Source organism: Dipodomys merriami, unplaced genomic scaffold (genome assembly GCF_024711535.1).
Source record: "Dipodomys merriami isolate MVZ:Mamm:240054 unplaced genomic scaffold, mDipMer1.0.p SCAF_2, whole genome shotgun sequence".
NCBI lineage: Eukaryota > Metazoa > Chordata > Mammalia > Rodentia > Heteromyidae > Dipodomys > Dipodomys merriami.
This window is the reverse complement of record NW_027203381.1, coordinates 40,885,440-40,900,542: the sequence shown is the minus strand read 5'-3', so window position 1 is coordinate 40,900,542 and position 15,103 is coordinate 40,885,440. Positions and strand designations below refer to the sequence as shown.

At 39.4% G+C, this 15,103-nt stretch overlaps 1 protein-coding gene across 4 annotated transcripts in view; it reads left to right on the top strand.

Moving 5' to 3' along the window:
• Greb1l (GREB1 like retinoic acid receptor coactivator) overlaps window positions 1–15,103 on the top strand; it is a 258,809-nt gene that overhangs the window by 199,050 nt on the left and 44,656 nt on the right. For all 4 annotated transcript variants that reach the window (XM_070029460.1, XM_070029459.1, XM_070029463.1 and 1 more), the window contains 4 exons: window positions 3,166–3,492; window positions 4,690–4,818; window positions 5,419–5,553; window positions 8,565–8,762. In XM_070029460.1, the coding sequence (XP_069885561.1) occupies window positions 3,166–3,492; window positions 4,690–4,818; window positions 5,419–5,553; window positions 8,565–8,762 (789 nt within the window). The remainder of the gene's footprint in view (window positions 1–3,165; window positions 3,493–4,689; window positions 4,819–5,418; window positions 5,554–8,564; window positions 8,763–15,103) is intronic.

Here is a 15,103-nt window from a genome sequence, read left to right as displayed (position 1 = left end):
AAGTGTAAAATCACAACATAAATATATTTGTGCATAGTCATAAGTTTATTTAGTATTAGAAAATAGTTTGTTGTTAAGAAATGATTTCTTAAAAATACCGGGATAAATAGCGTTTTTTAAAAAAAAGTTTTAGCAAGCTAGAGTCAGCCTCTAGAACATTCCATTGGAACTGTGGCTAGAACACTTAAGAGGCTGACTTCACATGGACTCCACTTTGACAAAAGTTTTTGAGACCTGCAGGGCCTCAGCTTTTCCAAGGGAGCCACTTTCATGACAAACCTAGGACTTGTAAATCAGGCTACTGGTAGGTAATAAAGTTGAAAACTCACCTGTCTATAGATCATTTGATGTCATAGTTTTGGGTAAACACTGTTCTACTTGAGCCATACCCTCAGTCCAAATGTTACAGCTTTGCTACATACTGACTTTGAACTACAGACAGTTTTCTAAGACCTGAAAGTTGTTTCTAGATGCTTCCAGTAATGTTCTAGAGCCAATCACTATGTCATTTTGTTCAACCTTAATAACAATTTAAAGAAACAAAGTCCAGGTTAATTAAATATCCTGTATGATCAAAATAAAATGCTTCTTTTAAATTATTAAAACTTTTTCTCTTAGAAAATTTCACTTAAATTACACAAGACCCTTTTCTGTCATGATCAATTTTCTCCACAATTTTACTTTCCATTAGGTCTCTCAAAATGGAACATGAATAGATAGGTCTTTCTTCTGTTTTAATGTAAACATAGTCCACTGGAATTTCTCTGCTCTTCAACTAACTATTCTGGAGTCCTTCAAAAACGTTTTTGTTTGTCCCCACAGATCTTGAGAAGGCAGCAAGAATATTTTCACTTATTCCATAGATGATTGACATTTTTTAAAAAATGCAAGTTTTTTAAAGTATGATTTTAATGGCTCAGTAACCCAGTTCCTGAGAGGTAACAGAGAAACAGAATAAGATTCTCCAAGAACAGGCTTCTATGATAGTCACTTCTAAAAAACCTTTTTCTGTTATTTTACAATCTGCACATCTTTTGAGACAGATAATGAAATCATCAAATCCAGAAACTGTTGGAGGATTGCAAGTCTGTTAGAAGCCTGTTTTTTCACAAGATAGCTCTATCTGAAAAGCCATCAGACTGATGTCTGGGTTGCATTGAACTCCTAAAGATGGATGAGTTCTTAACGGGAAGAACTTGCTCTTATCAAGCTTGGAAAATATGGAGAAAAGGCTCCTGTAATTTACTGTAAAGGCTGAAAATGAGGTAGTCATGGTTGATGACTAGAAGAAATATATTTTGTTCCAAGAAATCTCTTCCCTTGTTTAAGCTTCAATACATTTTCCCTATTTTTGATTTGTAGCTTTAGATTCAATCGAAACTCTCCAGAAGTGAGTTGTAAGATAACAGAGAATGCTGGGAAAATGTTGGATAATTTTAATTTCTCAAAATTCCTTTATATTTGGATTTAATTAATAGGACATGTTGCTCAATCCTAGTTTGGAATGGTTCTTAAGGATACCACTATGAACTACCTAGGCCTCTGAGATTGCAGGTTGTCAATTAGATATAGGAAATTAGAGACAAGGCTACTCGCTTTTTGGCTGCCATAAGTTCTGGTGGGACAAAGCTTTAAATAGATGATCATCTTTGAATCATTTAATATAGTCAGTACAAATCTAGCCACTCTGAGCTCAGTAATATATAGTTATGGGGTAGGGGTTAGCTCAGTGGAAAAGCACTTGCCTGGAAAGTACAGGGCTTTGAGTATGATTTTCAGCTTTACATAATAATTACAATAACAGTAATAATAATAAAAAAATTGTTACTACTAACCATGATTTTAAGTAGATAAAGTGGAATGAAGATCAGAAACCTTATGATTCCCTAGTTATTTTGAAACAAAACAAAACAAAAATACCCACCATCAGATTTCCTCTAGAAAGTAGTTGGGAGGACATCAGAAGTAAATAGCAGCACTGCCATCTTTAACCTGGGGTCTAATTCATGCTAGGCAAGCTAGCTCTACCATTGAGCTACACCCACAGCACTAGAAGCAAAGTTAAGCATTCGGAATTTCTTGCTGTTTCTATGAATAGAAAACAAGCAATTATCTATGAGGATTCCACTCTTCTATCTCTCACCCAACCAGTCCTGGAAAACTTTTAATTATTTAAATTACTTTTCTTAATGTATGGTAGTTTATTCAATATCTCTTTACTTATAAAAGATGGCCAAACCTCCCATTTCCTTTCTTTCCCAGAAAAGATGGGAAAGGGCCATTTTGAAGGGGGAGACTCTTAAATCCCCATGAGAGAAAGGAATGATTTCTGACTCCCTAAAGGTGACTTCTTCCAGACAGAAGTCCTGTTCTTATCTCTTGTGTTCTTTCATAAGGGGCCTTTAGCCCCAGGTTCTGAAGTCTGTGATCACAGATACTAAGGAGTCTGTGTCTATTGGCCAGAGCCTTGAGTTTCAGATATCAGATTCACACAGCCAAAGAAATGACAGAGTGAGTGAATATATTCTCCCTGGTTTTAATTGAAATTAAATGTAGAAAGAAGGTTGGCTTCTTGTTTTATTAGTCTTTAACAATGTCCAGTATGTCAAAGTGAACAAGTCAGGAAATATACTAACCATTATAACCATCCCACAGGACTTACAATGGAACTGATGCATGTTTTAGTATATTCTCCTTTAAGGATATTAGAAGTTAGGATGGGAATGTGGCTTAGTGGTAGAATGCTTGCCTTGTATGCATGAAACCTCAGGTTTGATTTCTCAGTACCACATAAGCAGAAAAAGCCAGACGTGGCACTGTGGCTCAAGTGGCAGAGCACTAGCCTTGAGCACAGAGAGCTCAAAGTCAGTGCCCAGGCCCTGAGTTCAAGCTCCAGGATGGAGGGGGGGGGCAGGGAAGTGGGGGGGGGAAATAGTATAAGTAACATGGAAGAATAGGATTTGCTTTTATTGAGGCTGAAAGAGAGGAGAGAAGGAAATTTCACAATAAGGGATTATTAGGGATTCTGTGCTCAATATCACTGAGAGAAAATGCTTCCTTGCCAGTTGGAGTGTGGTGGGCTTAGAAGAATTGATGGATGCTGTGTGTCTCTCTTTTCTACCTGTGATTTTTTTTTAACTTTAGCTGTAATTCTCTTCAATATAGGTCCTGATCAGATACCTCTCAGGGAGGAATTTGAGCAAATTATGCTGAAAGCTATGCAGGAATTTACTCTGAGAGAGCGGGCCCTGCAGATGGGAGCTTCGTGTACCCCAGTGTCTCCAGGACAACTCCCCTGGCTTGCTAGATTAATTGCCAGTGTGTCACAAGACTTGGTTCATGTGATTGTGACTCAAAACTCTTTAGCAGAGGGCATTTCAGAGACATTGCGGATTCTCAGTGAAATAAGACACTATCAAAGGTTGCCAGATTATGTGGTGGCAATTTGTGCATCAAAAATCAGAGGAAATGAGTTTTGTGTGGTGGTGCTAGGTGAGTAATATTTTGTTGTTTTTGTTGTTAATGAATTCATTCAGTCACCTGTCCATTTGAAAAAATACCCATGAAACATTTTAAGATATCCACATAATTAACCTCTAGTTAATTTCTTCAATTTCTATTCTTCCTCCAATTTTACTTTTTTTTTCTTTCCTCCTCAGATCAGTTGGTGTGGCACTCAGCTTGGCCACTGTCCTTGTCAGCTGGTTATGGGCTTTCTTTCAAAGCTTACCCTGTAATAGATACCCTTGTCTCATGTAACTTCTGTCCTTAAACGGTTTTAGAAATGTTACCACTCCAGCATGTGATAGAGCCAGTGCCACAGGTGGCTTATGCCAGTTAGTTACAATTGCCAGACACTTAGCTCATGCATTCCTATGAGGTTCACCAGAGTTGATTTTATAACACTGACTCTAAATAGTGCAATTTTTTTTCCTTTGTGCAAATTTTCTACTAGGTACCATTCTATGTAGCCAGTCAGACTGAGTTTTACTTCTCTCCTGTCTGAGTAAAACCCGCCTGTCCTTCTTTCTGTGTTATATAAGTTTTCAGAAAACTTCATCAGATGGAATTGATACATTAATTTTATTTTATTCTCTAAAAACAATTTAGCAACAGAAATTTATATTTTAAAGATAATCTTTATAATAACCATGTAAAACAATTTATAAAGTATTTTTATGTGTTTTCACTGTTACAAACATATGGTACATAATTTTCTCTCTTGATCAACTAGCTTTATATTATGACCATTTTCTATTGCTGTCTAAAGTGTTCAAATCACCACTTCAAAGGCCGCTTACTTGTCCACATCCTTTGACCATCTTTTGGTCTACCATGATATTCTTTTTTTTTTTTTTTTGGCAGTCATGGGTCTTGAACTCTAGGCCTGGGTGCTGTCCCTGAGCTCTTCAGCTCAAGGAGAGTGCTCTTGAGCCACAATGCCACTTTCAGTTTTCTGGAGGTTAATTGGAGATAAGAGTCTCACGGACCTTGCTGCCTGGTCTGGTTTTGAACCACACTCCTCAGATCTTAGCCTCCTAAGTAGTTAGGATTACAGGCGTGAGCCACTAGTACCTGGCTAGCAGGATATTCTTAATGGTTTATAGTTTACAACTGTGGCTGTTAGAATTACTGTTCCAGTGAGCATTTTTCCCTGATGAGACATCTCTTCTCCTTTCTATCCTTCAGGCCAACATCAGTCCCGGGCTCTGGCAGAGAGCATGCTCACCACAAGTGAGTTTTTGAAAGAAATTAGTTATGAGCTCATCACAGGAAAGGTCAGTTTCCTGGCATCACATTTCAAAACCACGTCATTAGGTGAGTGGTTTTAAGATTCAGCAACACTGCCAGCCCTTAGCTTTGTGATTGTATGAATTTAAATGCTAACCTCTCAAGATAAGTATGGAGCTTAAGCTTGCCAGCTGATCGTTTGAAATGGTTTATCCTTAGTGTTTTGTGACTAACGTCACAGGAAGCAGCAGAGTCCAGAGGAAGGCGCATGGATACTCTGATCAAGGGTTCAGCTTAGCATGATTTTTGAATGACCTTGGGCATCTCTCCCAACCCCTCTCTCTCTTCTCTCTGCTCTTTTTCCTCTCTCTCTCCTTTCTGATATGTCACATGAAGGTAGAATAATATTCTGCCTGCTTTTGAATGTGATTCAAGTGAAGAGATAGATACCCAGGATGGGAAACATGCTAGATGGAAGCATGTACTCTAAGGATAGATTACTGGCAACAGTAGCTCTTGCCATTGAAACAGCAACATAGACATGACTAGGTATAAACTTGGACATACATTGCTGGGTTACCATAGAGCTTGTTGAGGCCACTGCCTAACTGCCTAATTTGGAGACTGATAAAGATACAAGTGTATCACTTCTTGTAACCTTCTTATCTTCACTTTATTTGGACATAGGTGATGACCTGGATAAGCTACTCGAAAAAATGCAACAGAGAAGAGGAGACAGTGTGGTCACCCCTTTCAATGGAGATCTTAATGAATGTGTGTCACCCCAGGAGGCTGCTGCTATGATCCCTACCCAAAATCTGGGTAATGTTGCTTCAGTCTAAGAGACGGAAATCAGACATTGGGACAGATATTATTGAAGCTTAGGGTTTTGAGTCGTCTTCACATCACAGACTATAATAGGTTTTTGCTCCTGTCTACATGATACATCTAGTTCAGATTAAAATTCATTTACCTTGGAGGGAGTGACACTGTTCAAAAAGAAATATACTTACTACCTGACTTATGTAATTATAACCCCACTGTTATATCGCCTTTACAATAAAATTTAAATTAAAATAAAATAAAAAGCCCCCAAAATAAAATTTAGTTACCTTGTAGCCTGGATTAAAGACCTTATTCTTAGTAAAAATTAATTAATTAAAAAATAAAACAAATAAGTCTCTTATAATTAAAACTGAGATCAAACACTCCAGCTTTTCTGTGGTTTATTTTGCTTTTGAGATAGTTCCTTGCTATGTAACCCACAGGCTAGCCTGAAACTTGAAATCCTCGTACCTCAGTCTCCTGAGTACTGGGATTACAAGCATGTACCACACCTGGCTAAATACTTTATCTTAAACTAACCATCATTTTTCCATGGGAGATCCCAAGAGCCTCATTTTTCCCCCTTAGCTCTCTACTACTAGGTTGGCAAAGGCTTCAAAGAACTCCATGAAAGAATCTAGACTACAGACAACACACAGAGCCCCTGGCTGCTACTATGTCATGTGCGTTTTTGTTTGTTTTGTCTGTCATGGAACTTGAACCTCAGCTCTTTAGCTCAAGGATAGCACTCTACCACTTGACCCACAGCACCACTTTTTTTTTCTGGTGGTTTATTGGAGATAAGAGTCTCAGGGACTTTCCTGCTCTGGCTGACTTTGAACCGCAATCCTCAGATCTCAGCCTCCTGAGTAGCTAGGATTACAGGTGTGAGCTACCAACATCTGCTTCATATGCCTTCTAACTTGTAAAAACCACAACCTCTGGAGGATGAAACTTTCTTGGCCACACCAACACATAATCTTCCCTACAACAAATCCTGGAGGCCAGGACCAAAGGCTAGGGATGAGGAGTCAAATCATTAGATTGGATTCCTTCTGGTTAAATTCCTTTCCAAATTCACTGATTGACAAGTACAAGATTGGAGAAGACAGGAAAAAGCACTAGAGAAACAAACCCACACAAGCTGTTGCTGACAGCCATTTGCTCCCCTCCCCATAGGAATGCATCATTTATATATCATTGTGTCAGGCAGTAAGGTAACATGGCATCATCTCTGAGTGAAAAAACAAATGCAAATGAAATGTTTCGACTTCTGCGCTGTATTTGGTAGTAAAGCAACCATCCAGATGAACTAAAATGTGTTCCTATTAACTATTTTTGAGATGTTAACAAATACAGAACTTAAATTTTAAAGTACTTACCAATCCCCAAAGATATAGGTTCTCTGTTTGAGAATGTTACTTAAAGAAAACTTTATATATACATATATGTATATATATATATATATATATATATATATATTTCATCAAACTTTAAATTTTACTAAGGTCCACAGATTTATGATTATGTTTAGTCTCTACTCAGCCAATCTGTGAAATAAAGAAAATAATATCCTAACTACATATTAGAAGACTGGTTTATTTTGCTTGGTAGTCTTCGTGAATAAGAAAAATCTCCTTGGCATACTATTAATTTTTTTTTTCTGTGTGTGAGGATCAAACACACATCATCCATACTACACAAGTGTGTTGCCTGAGCTACATTCCTGGCCATACTACTAAAATTTGCAGCTTTGGACTTTACCAGAGGGAAATACTACACCAATCTCTACTCATGGTCAGCCACAGTGTTATAACTGCTGTCTGCCTCAGCCATATCTTAGTTTGATTTTTAGACAACATTGACACAGGCTAATTAGGGCCTGGTGATTTTTATTTGGTCAGACTGCCAACATGTGTTCCTGATAACAGCAACAACAACAACAAAACTCTTTAAAGAACTTCTTTTAGGGCTGGGAAGGTGGCTCTGTGGTAGAGTGCTCACCTCGCATGCATGTAGGCCCTGGGTTCGATTCCTCAGCACCATATAAGCAGAAAAAGCCAGAAGTGGTGCTGTGGCTCAAGTGGTAGAGTGCTAGCCTTGAGCTGAAGAACTGAGGGACAGCGCCCAGGCCCAGAGTTCAGACCCCACAACCGACAAAAAATAAATTACTTAAAAAAAAAAAGAATTTCTTTTAGAATTATTTTGCTAAGCTTGGTTCTTTCATTGTTTGTGTGATGGAGAAATGCTATCACATATACCAGAGATTGATCACTTGATTACAATTTACAATAAAAAGTTTCTGATATATATAGAGTACCTGGATAGTGTTTTGTAATCCGTCACCTATTGGGAAGCCAGCTGGCTGTGCTACCTAGCAGGTCTCTTCAGATAGTCCTGGTATCAGGGCTGGCACTGACCAAGAGCACTTAGGCCTGCCAGGTCACAAGTGCTGGCAAAGTGGAGTGGGAAGAAAGAGAAGGGTGATGTTTCTGTGACCTTTCTTGTCCATTCCCCAGCAAGGGGATTTCAGGCCAGGTGGCAACTGACTTGCTGAAGCAGAAATGTTTACTGTGGTGCCACCCAGAAAAGCCCAACGGAACTCAGCATTATAGTTTCAGCATTGCCTCCTTCCCTGAGTGAGGTCTGAGCTGGGACACTAGCCCCACCAGTGCCCCACTGTGTGTGAGATCACACACACACACACACACACACACACACACACACACACACACACGGAAACTCCCTTTTCTATAGATGGCACCCAGCTCTAGCTGTAATCATGCAGGAGTACCTTTGTGAAACTGCCACATCAACTCCTGAGCACATCTTCTTAGCAAAATTTTTGGGGAAAATAGGCAAATCTACCAAAACTCAATATCATATGAGAATAGTAAGCAAAAATTCTTCATAATAAAGCATTGTTTGACCTGTGACATGTCCCATATGGAATTATAACAGCTATCATGGAAATAAAAAATTAATCTTCTAATTTTTTTTCATTTTAGATTTAGATAACGAAAGCTTCCAAATTTATCAACCACAGCTTACTGTTGCCAGAAAACTCTTATCCCAGGTATGTGCTATTGCTGACAGTGGCAGCCAGAGCCTGGACCTCGGCCACTTTAGCAAAGTGGACTTCATCATCATTGTCCCAAGATCGGAGGTTCTGGTCCAGCAAACTCTTCAACGGGTTCGACAATCAGGTAGGAGTGAACTTACCAAGTTCCCCACCAGTTTAGACCCCTCTGTCTCTTCCTTTTGCTTAACCCAGATATTTAGAGACTATGTAAAATATTTATCAATAATAAAAGTCACAAAAGCACTTTAAATTTTACTTCCAAATTATCTGTGAATTTTTTTTTCTAAGTACTCTGACCTTTTCCTCTCTAAGATCAAGGGTTAATTAATGTGAACGTCAGCCAAATATTGTTAAGTCTGTGATGTTGTCTTTGGGACTGGAATGTGGTCATTTACTTAGGAAGAGAAATTTTCTCAAGACAAGCAGAATTTAAAGGAAAGATGGAATTTGTGTCACTTGAACTGCTCATATGCCCAGAGAGGACATGCTCTCAAGAGATAGATTCTTAGACATTTAGCACATTGTCAGCATATTTTCTTTTTTTTTCTTTTTTAAAATTATCTTTAAGTAATTGCACAAAGGTCAGCACATTTTCAACCTAAAACTCAGAACACCATTCTCCTTGTCAATAATGAGTAGACTCATTAAAAAACAATACAAAGTTAGCTACTTGGGAGGTACGATAAGAAAGATCAAAATTTTAGGCCAGCCCAGACAAAATGTTATTAGCAAGATTTCCATCTCAGTTAATAAGCTAGGCATAGTGGTACACACGTGTGATCCCAGCTACATGAACAGTATAAATAAGATTGTGATCTGAGGCTTGTCCTAGTTAAAAAGGAGACCCTACCTGAAAAATGACTAAAGCAAAAAAAAAAGGGGGGGGGGACAAGGGGAGAAATAATCATGTGTAGAGCAGCTGCCTAACAAACACAAGGCTACAAGTTCAAACACCAGGAAAGAAAAAACAAATTATTCCTAATAACTTTGAGAAACTGAGTATAAAGGAAATATATTGTCTGCAAAAAATATAAGAAGACGAGAGAGCAAAATTTTTACAAGTCTGTGATAAATAATAACTTAAAAAAAATAAAATTAAGCTGGGTGCCAGTAGCTCAGGCCTATAATCCTAGCTACTCAGGAGGCTGAGATCTGAAGATCACTGTTCAAAGCCAGCCCAGGTATGAAAGTTTGTGGGATTCTTATCTCCAATAAACCACCAGAAAACCAGAAGTGGTGCTGTGGCTCAACTGGTAGAGCATGGCCTTGAGTTGAAGAGCTAAATGACAGCACCCAGGCCCAGAGTTCAAGCCCCATGACCAACAAAAAATTAAAAAATAAAATAAAATTTGCTTAAAACTAAAAGAAAGAAAGAAAGAATTTAGAAAATTGGGACAGTGCTAGCCTGTGCAAAACTAGGTTTGAAAAGAAAATTATATGGGGGCTGGGGGTTTAGCTCAGTGGAAGGGCGTTTGCCTGACGAGTGCAAGGCCCTGGGTTCGGTCCTCAGACCTGGAAAAAAAAAAAAAGAAAATTATAAATACCAATTTCCTTCTGAGGACTTTATCTTTGAGAAATACATACACACACACACACACACAATAGAGACAGAGAGGAGAAGAGGAAATAGGACAGAGAGAGACAGACACAAGGCAAAGTCAGAGGGGAGAGGTTTAGCTGGAGGATAATTTTTTTTTTAATCAGTCATGGGGCTTGAACTCTGGGCCTGGGCGCTGTCCCTCAGCTCTTCAGCTCAAGGCTAGTGCTCTACCACTTGAGCCACAGCACCACTTATGGCTTTTTTCTGCTTATGTGGTACTGAGGAATCAAACCCAGTGCCTCATGCAAGCAAGGCAAGCGCTGTACCACTCAGCCACCTTCCCAGCCCTTGGACAATAAATCTTTGTGCCACATTAAATTTTTTTATTTTCAATATATTTGAAATAAGTGGCAGGAAAATGAATGAGTTCAAAACTGCAGGGCTGTGCTGGTCACCAGTAACTCACATCTGAAATTCTAGCTACTCAGGAGGCTGAGATTTTAGGATTGCAGTTCAAAGCCAGCCTGACAGGAAAGTCTGAGAGACTCTTGTCTCCAATAAACTACCAAAAAAAAAGCTAGAAGTGGAACTATGGCTCAAGTGGTAGAATGCTAGGCTTGAGCAAAAAAGCTTAGAGACAGTGCCCAGGCCCTAAGTTCAAACATCGGAACCAGCACCCATAAAAAAAAAAAAGTTCAGGGCTATATAAGAAATATTCTCTTGTTAATTTCAGTGGCTAAAGGAAACTCTCTCTGTGACTTCAACTAACACATGAGACATCTTGTCACAGCTGCTGGAACCTAGTGCGATTTCTTAGCCTCTAAATTTCTCAATGCCAAGTTACTAATTGACCTGTTAGAAAAACTGACTTGCTGGACAAGAGAAGGCCCTCCCTCACAGCTCTCTCAGAAACCAGAGTGAACCCTTGATTTTGTCAGCCACTGGCCATTCTGCAATGGCTGGGCTTCCCCCACACCAAGTGGTAACCACACATTTTGTTATTCCTCACGCATTCTCTGTTCCATTCATGGAGGGAGTGCCTTCTCTTTTAGGTATTTTAGTTGTACCAGTTGGTATTTGTGACCAGTCTCCGTTTGTAATCTGCTATCTTAAGTGATGCTTGAATAAACACATCATAGCAGCTATTTGAAGTGCTGAACTCATCTACAGGGCCTTTCCCGAAATAACCTCTCAGTGACCTGCACTTTTACCTTTCCTAATAAATGCAAACAGCTAAATAGAATCTTACATTTTTTTTATTGTGAAGATACTATACAGAGGGTTACAGTTACATGAGTGAGGTAATGAGTACACTTCCTCTTGAACATTGTTACCCCCTCCATTGTTTTCCCCCTACCATCCCCTCCGTCCCTCCCTTCCCCGAGGTTCTTTTTTTTTTTTAATTGTGATTAAGTGATTACATAATTTCCGGAAATTCACAGTATTGTGGAATAATGATGCTCATTTAAAGTCACAAGTTCATTCTAACTTTCCTGGAGCAAATTGTCTATCACAGTCTGTAATATATAACGGTGCTCACATGTTATATACCATATATGTGATCAGCAGCATGGGGATATTTAGTAGTGGTTCAACCAGATGAGTGGGAGTTCTTTGTTTCTTAAGTCCTGTTAGTTTTGTCATATCACCTAACATTTTGGATTTAGCATCCACTTATCAGGGAGACCATGTACCGTTTGTCTCTTCGTTCTTGGCTTACCTCGCTCAACATGAGAATCTTACATTTTTGAAAGATTCAGACATTGTATCGGGCTTTTGTTTTCCTCTTCTTAACACGTTCAGATTTTTCTTAGTTGTTTTAAGATTGTCATACCTTAGAAAAGTACCAGAATCTGGGCTGGGAATGTAGCTCAGCGGTAGAGTGCATGCCTTGCAAGCATGAGGCCCTGGGTTTGATTCCTCAGCACCACATAAACAGAAAAAGCCGGAAGTGGCGCTGTGGCTCCAGTGGTAGAGCGCTAGCCTTGAGCTGAAGAGCTGAGGGACAGCACCCAGGTCCAGAGTTCAGGCCCCATGACTGGCAAAAAAAAATAAAAAGAAAAGTACCAGAAGCTGACCAGTTAACCTAAATTGAAATTTAAAAGTCAATATTATGAACAGATTTGGAAAATTCAAGGCAAAACTGACTTTGAATTGCATCCCTCAGATCTCAGCCTCCTGCGGAGCTAGCATCACAGGTGTGAACCACCACATATTTTTTTTTTTTTATAATTTATTCAGGTCTTGGGGCTGGGAAGGTGGCTCAGTGGTAGAATGCATGCCTTGCATGCCAGAGGCCCTGGGTTCAATTCCTCAGCACCACATAAGCAAAAAGAAAAAAGCCAGAAGTGGCGCTGTGGCTCAAGTGGTAGAGCGCTAGCCTTGAGTTGAAGAGCTGAGGGACAGTGCCCAGGCCCAGAGTTCAGGCCCCATGACCGGACCCAAAAACAAACAAACAAACAAAAATAATAATAATTTATTCAGGTCTAAAGCCAGGTACAGGTGGCTCACACCTGTAATCTTATTTTACTCAGAAGGCTGAAATATGAGGTTCAAAGCCAGCCTGGGAAGGAAAGTCCACAAGACTCTAATCTCCAATTAACCATCAAAAAGCTGCAAGTAGAGTTTGTGGTTCAAGTGGTAGAGTACCAAACAGCCTTGAGTGAAAAAGCTGATGAACAGTACCCAGCCTTGAGTTCCCACCCCTTTATCAGCATGCTTACACATACACACACACACACACATTATCCAGATCTAGCTTTGACATACCTGCTAAAAATATTTACTGCAAAAACAATCACTTTTATGTATTTAAATTTATTGCCCATTTTTAGTATAGAAAAGAGCAGGACTATGATGTTGATTATGATTTTGAAAAGTAAAAGAAAATGGGAAAATGTAAACATTGTTGGGTTGAGGTGCTGCTTAAGGTTAAGTATGTACTCCTCATGCTTGAGGTGTTTGGTTCAATTCCCAGCACCAAAACACAATTTGCATTTGTAATCCCACTATGCAAGGATAACCAATATAAAAATTTTGTTGTTAATAGATGACTTAAAACACCTGGTATCATTTGTCTTCTCCTGATATGATAGTGTGCATACTTTCCCATGTTACAAAAAGCCATTATAAGCAATACTCAATGCATAAATTTCTTTGTCTTGATATGAAATACTTTCATAGTTTAGGAACACACAGCAACTGATAGAAGAAAAAAGCCCATACACATGTTATGGTATAAAGAGAAATTTTCCAGAGACATATTTCCTAAATACTTAAGTGGGGATTGTTTTTATTAAAATAACTTAAATATCATGGCTATTAACACAAATGGAATTCCCAAGAAACCATCTGACTCCGTTTCCTTGTGTGCCATGATATGAATTAAGGAGAGCTTCACTTGAGTGAGGTCACAAAGGTCAATCTCTTGAGAATGAAGATCTATATTTGAATGGAGGGCCAGGGGGAGAGCAGGAAAAAATAATGCCCATGGGCTTTTCTTCTGATTCCACTTGCTCTTTCCCTTAAGAAAGCATTGCAGCTGCCAGACGGCCAGGAAAAGCATCAGTCAGGGAAATCGGGCCAGAGCATGCAGATAGGCCACATCCTTGGCAACCCACTGTGGCTGAAAGTAAAAAAGATGAAAATAGAAACGACTTCATTGTTTCAGACACAGCATTGAGGTGAAGCATGTGATATACAACTCACTTTCCAATTAAGAAAGGAAGGAAGGGGGGAGTTCAGAGAAGAGGAGGAGGAAAAAGAGGAAAGGGAACAAGAAGAGGAGGAGCTCAGTACAGTGGCTATTCCTATAATCCTAGCTACTTGGGATATGGAGGTTGAGGTATTGGGATTTGAGGACAGTCTGGGGATGAAAGTTCACAAGACTCCATCTGAGTACAATGGCCTGTGCCTGTCTCCCCAAGCTACCAGGGAAGCACAAGGGCTGGGTGTGGTGGCACGGGCCCAATGCACTAGAGCAACTTGGGGAATAAAACAAACATCATCTTGAAAATAACCAGTGTAAAAAAAAAAGATCTGGGGCATGACTCAAATGGTAGAATGCCTGCTTTGTAAGCACCAGGCCCCGAGTTCAAATCTCTGTATTGAAAGAAGAAAAGAAAATGTTATGGGAGAAGTTGGAAGATGAAAAAGTCACCAGTTGCTCACACCTGTGATTTTTAGATACTCAGGAAGTTGATACCTGAAGGGTGATAGCTGTTTGAAGTCTATCTCAAAAACAATCAGCAAAAAATAGCCAGAATGGAGGTATGGCTGACCATGTAGGAGAGCCTTAGTCAAACCCTTAGTCGGGGGGAACAAAAGTAAATGGGTTAAATAAATGTTATTTTGGGGGAATGGTGAGATTCATGTTTGAATTGAAGGCTTTGAGCTTGATAGGAAGGCACTCTACCAATTCAGCCACACTTCTGGCCTTTTTACATTTGTTATTTTTCAAATAGAGTCTCAAGTGCCTAGGCCTAGGCTTGCACCACATCTATTTACATTTCCCAACTAGCTAGATAACTAGCATATGTCATCCCATCCTGCTATTGATTAAGATGGAGTTGCTCCTTATGTCTGGGCTGGCTTAGAAATACAGTCCTCCCAATTCCAACCTCCCATGTAGCTGGGATGACAGGCCTGGGCCACCATGTCCAGCTACTGGTTAAGATAGAATCTCTCAAACCTTTTGTATGGTTTAGTCTCAAACTTTTATCCTCCTGATCTCTGTCTCTCCAGCAGCTATAATTACAGGCTCCCAGATGGGTAAAACATTCTTAAGCTTGCCCAAAGTAGACTTGTAACTGCTGTGCTAATCAGTGGGAAATGATCATGTCATTTTTAAACCTGAAATTATGGCATAATTTATCTCTTCAAGAGATTCTGTCCATTAGAAAACTGGGGGTACTGGTACAGTCAAA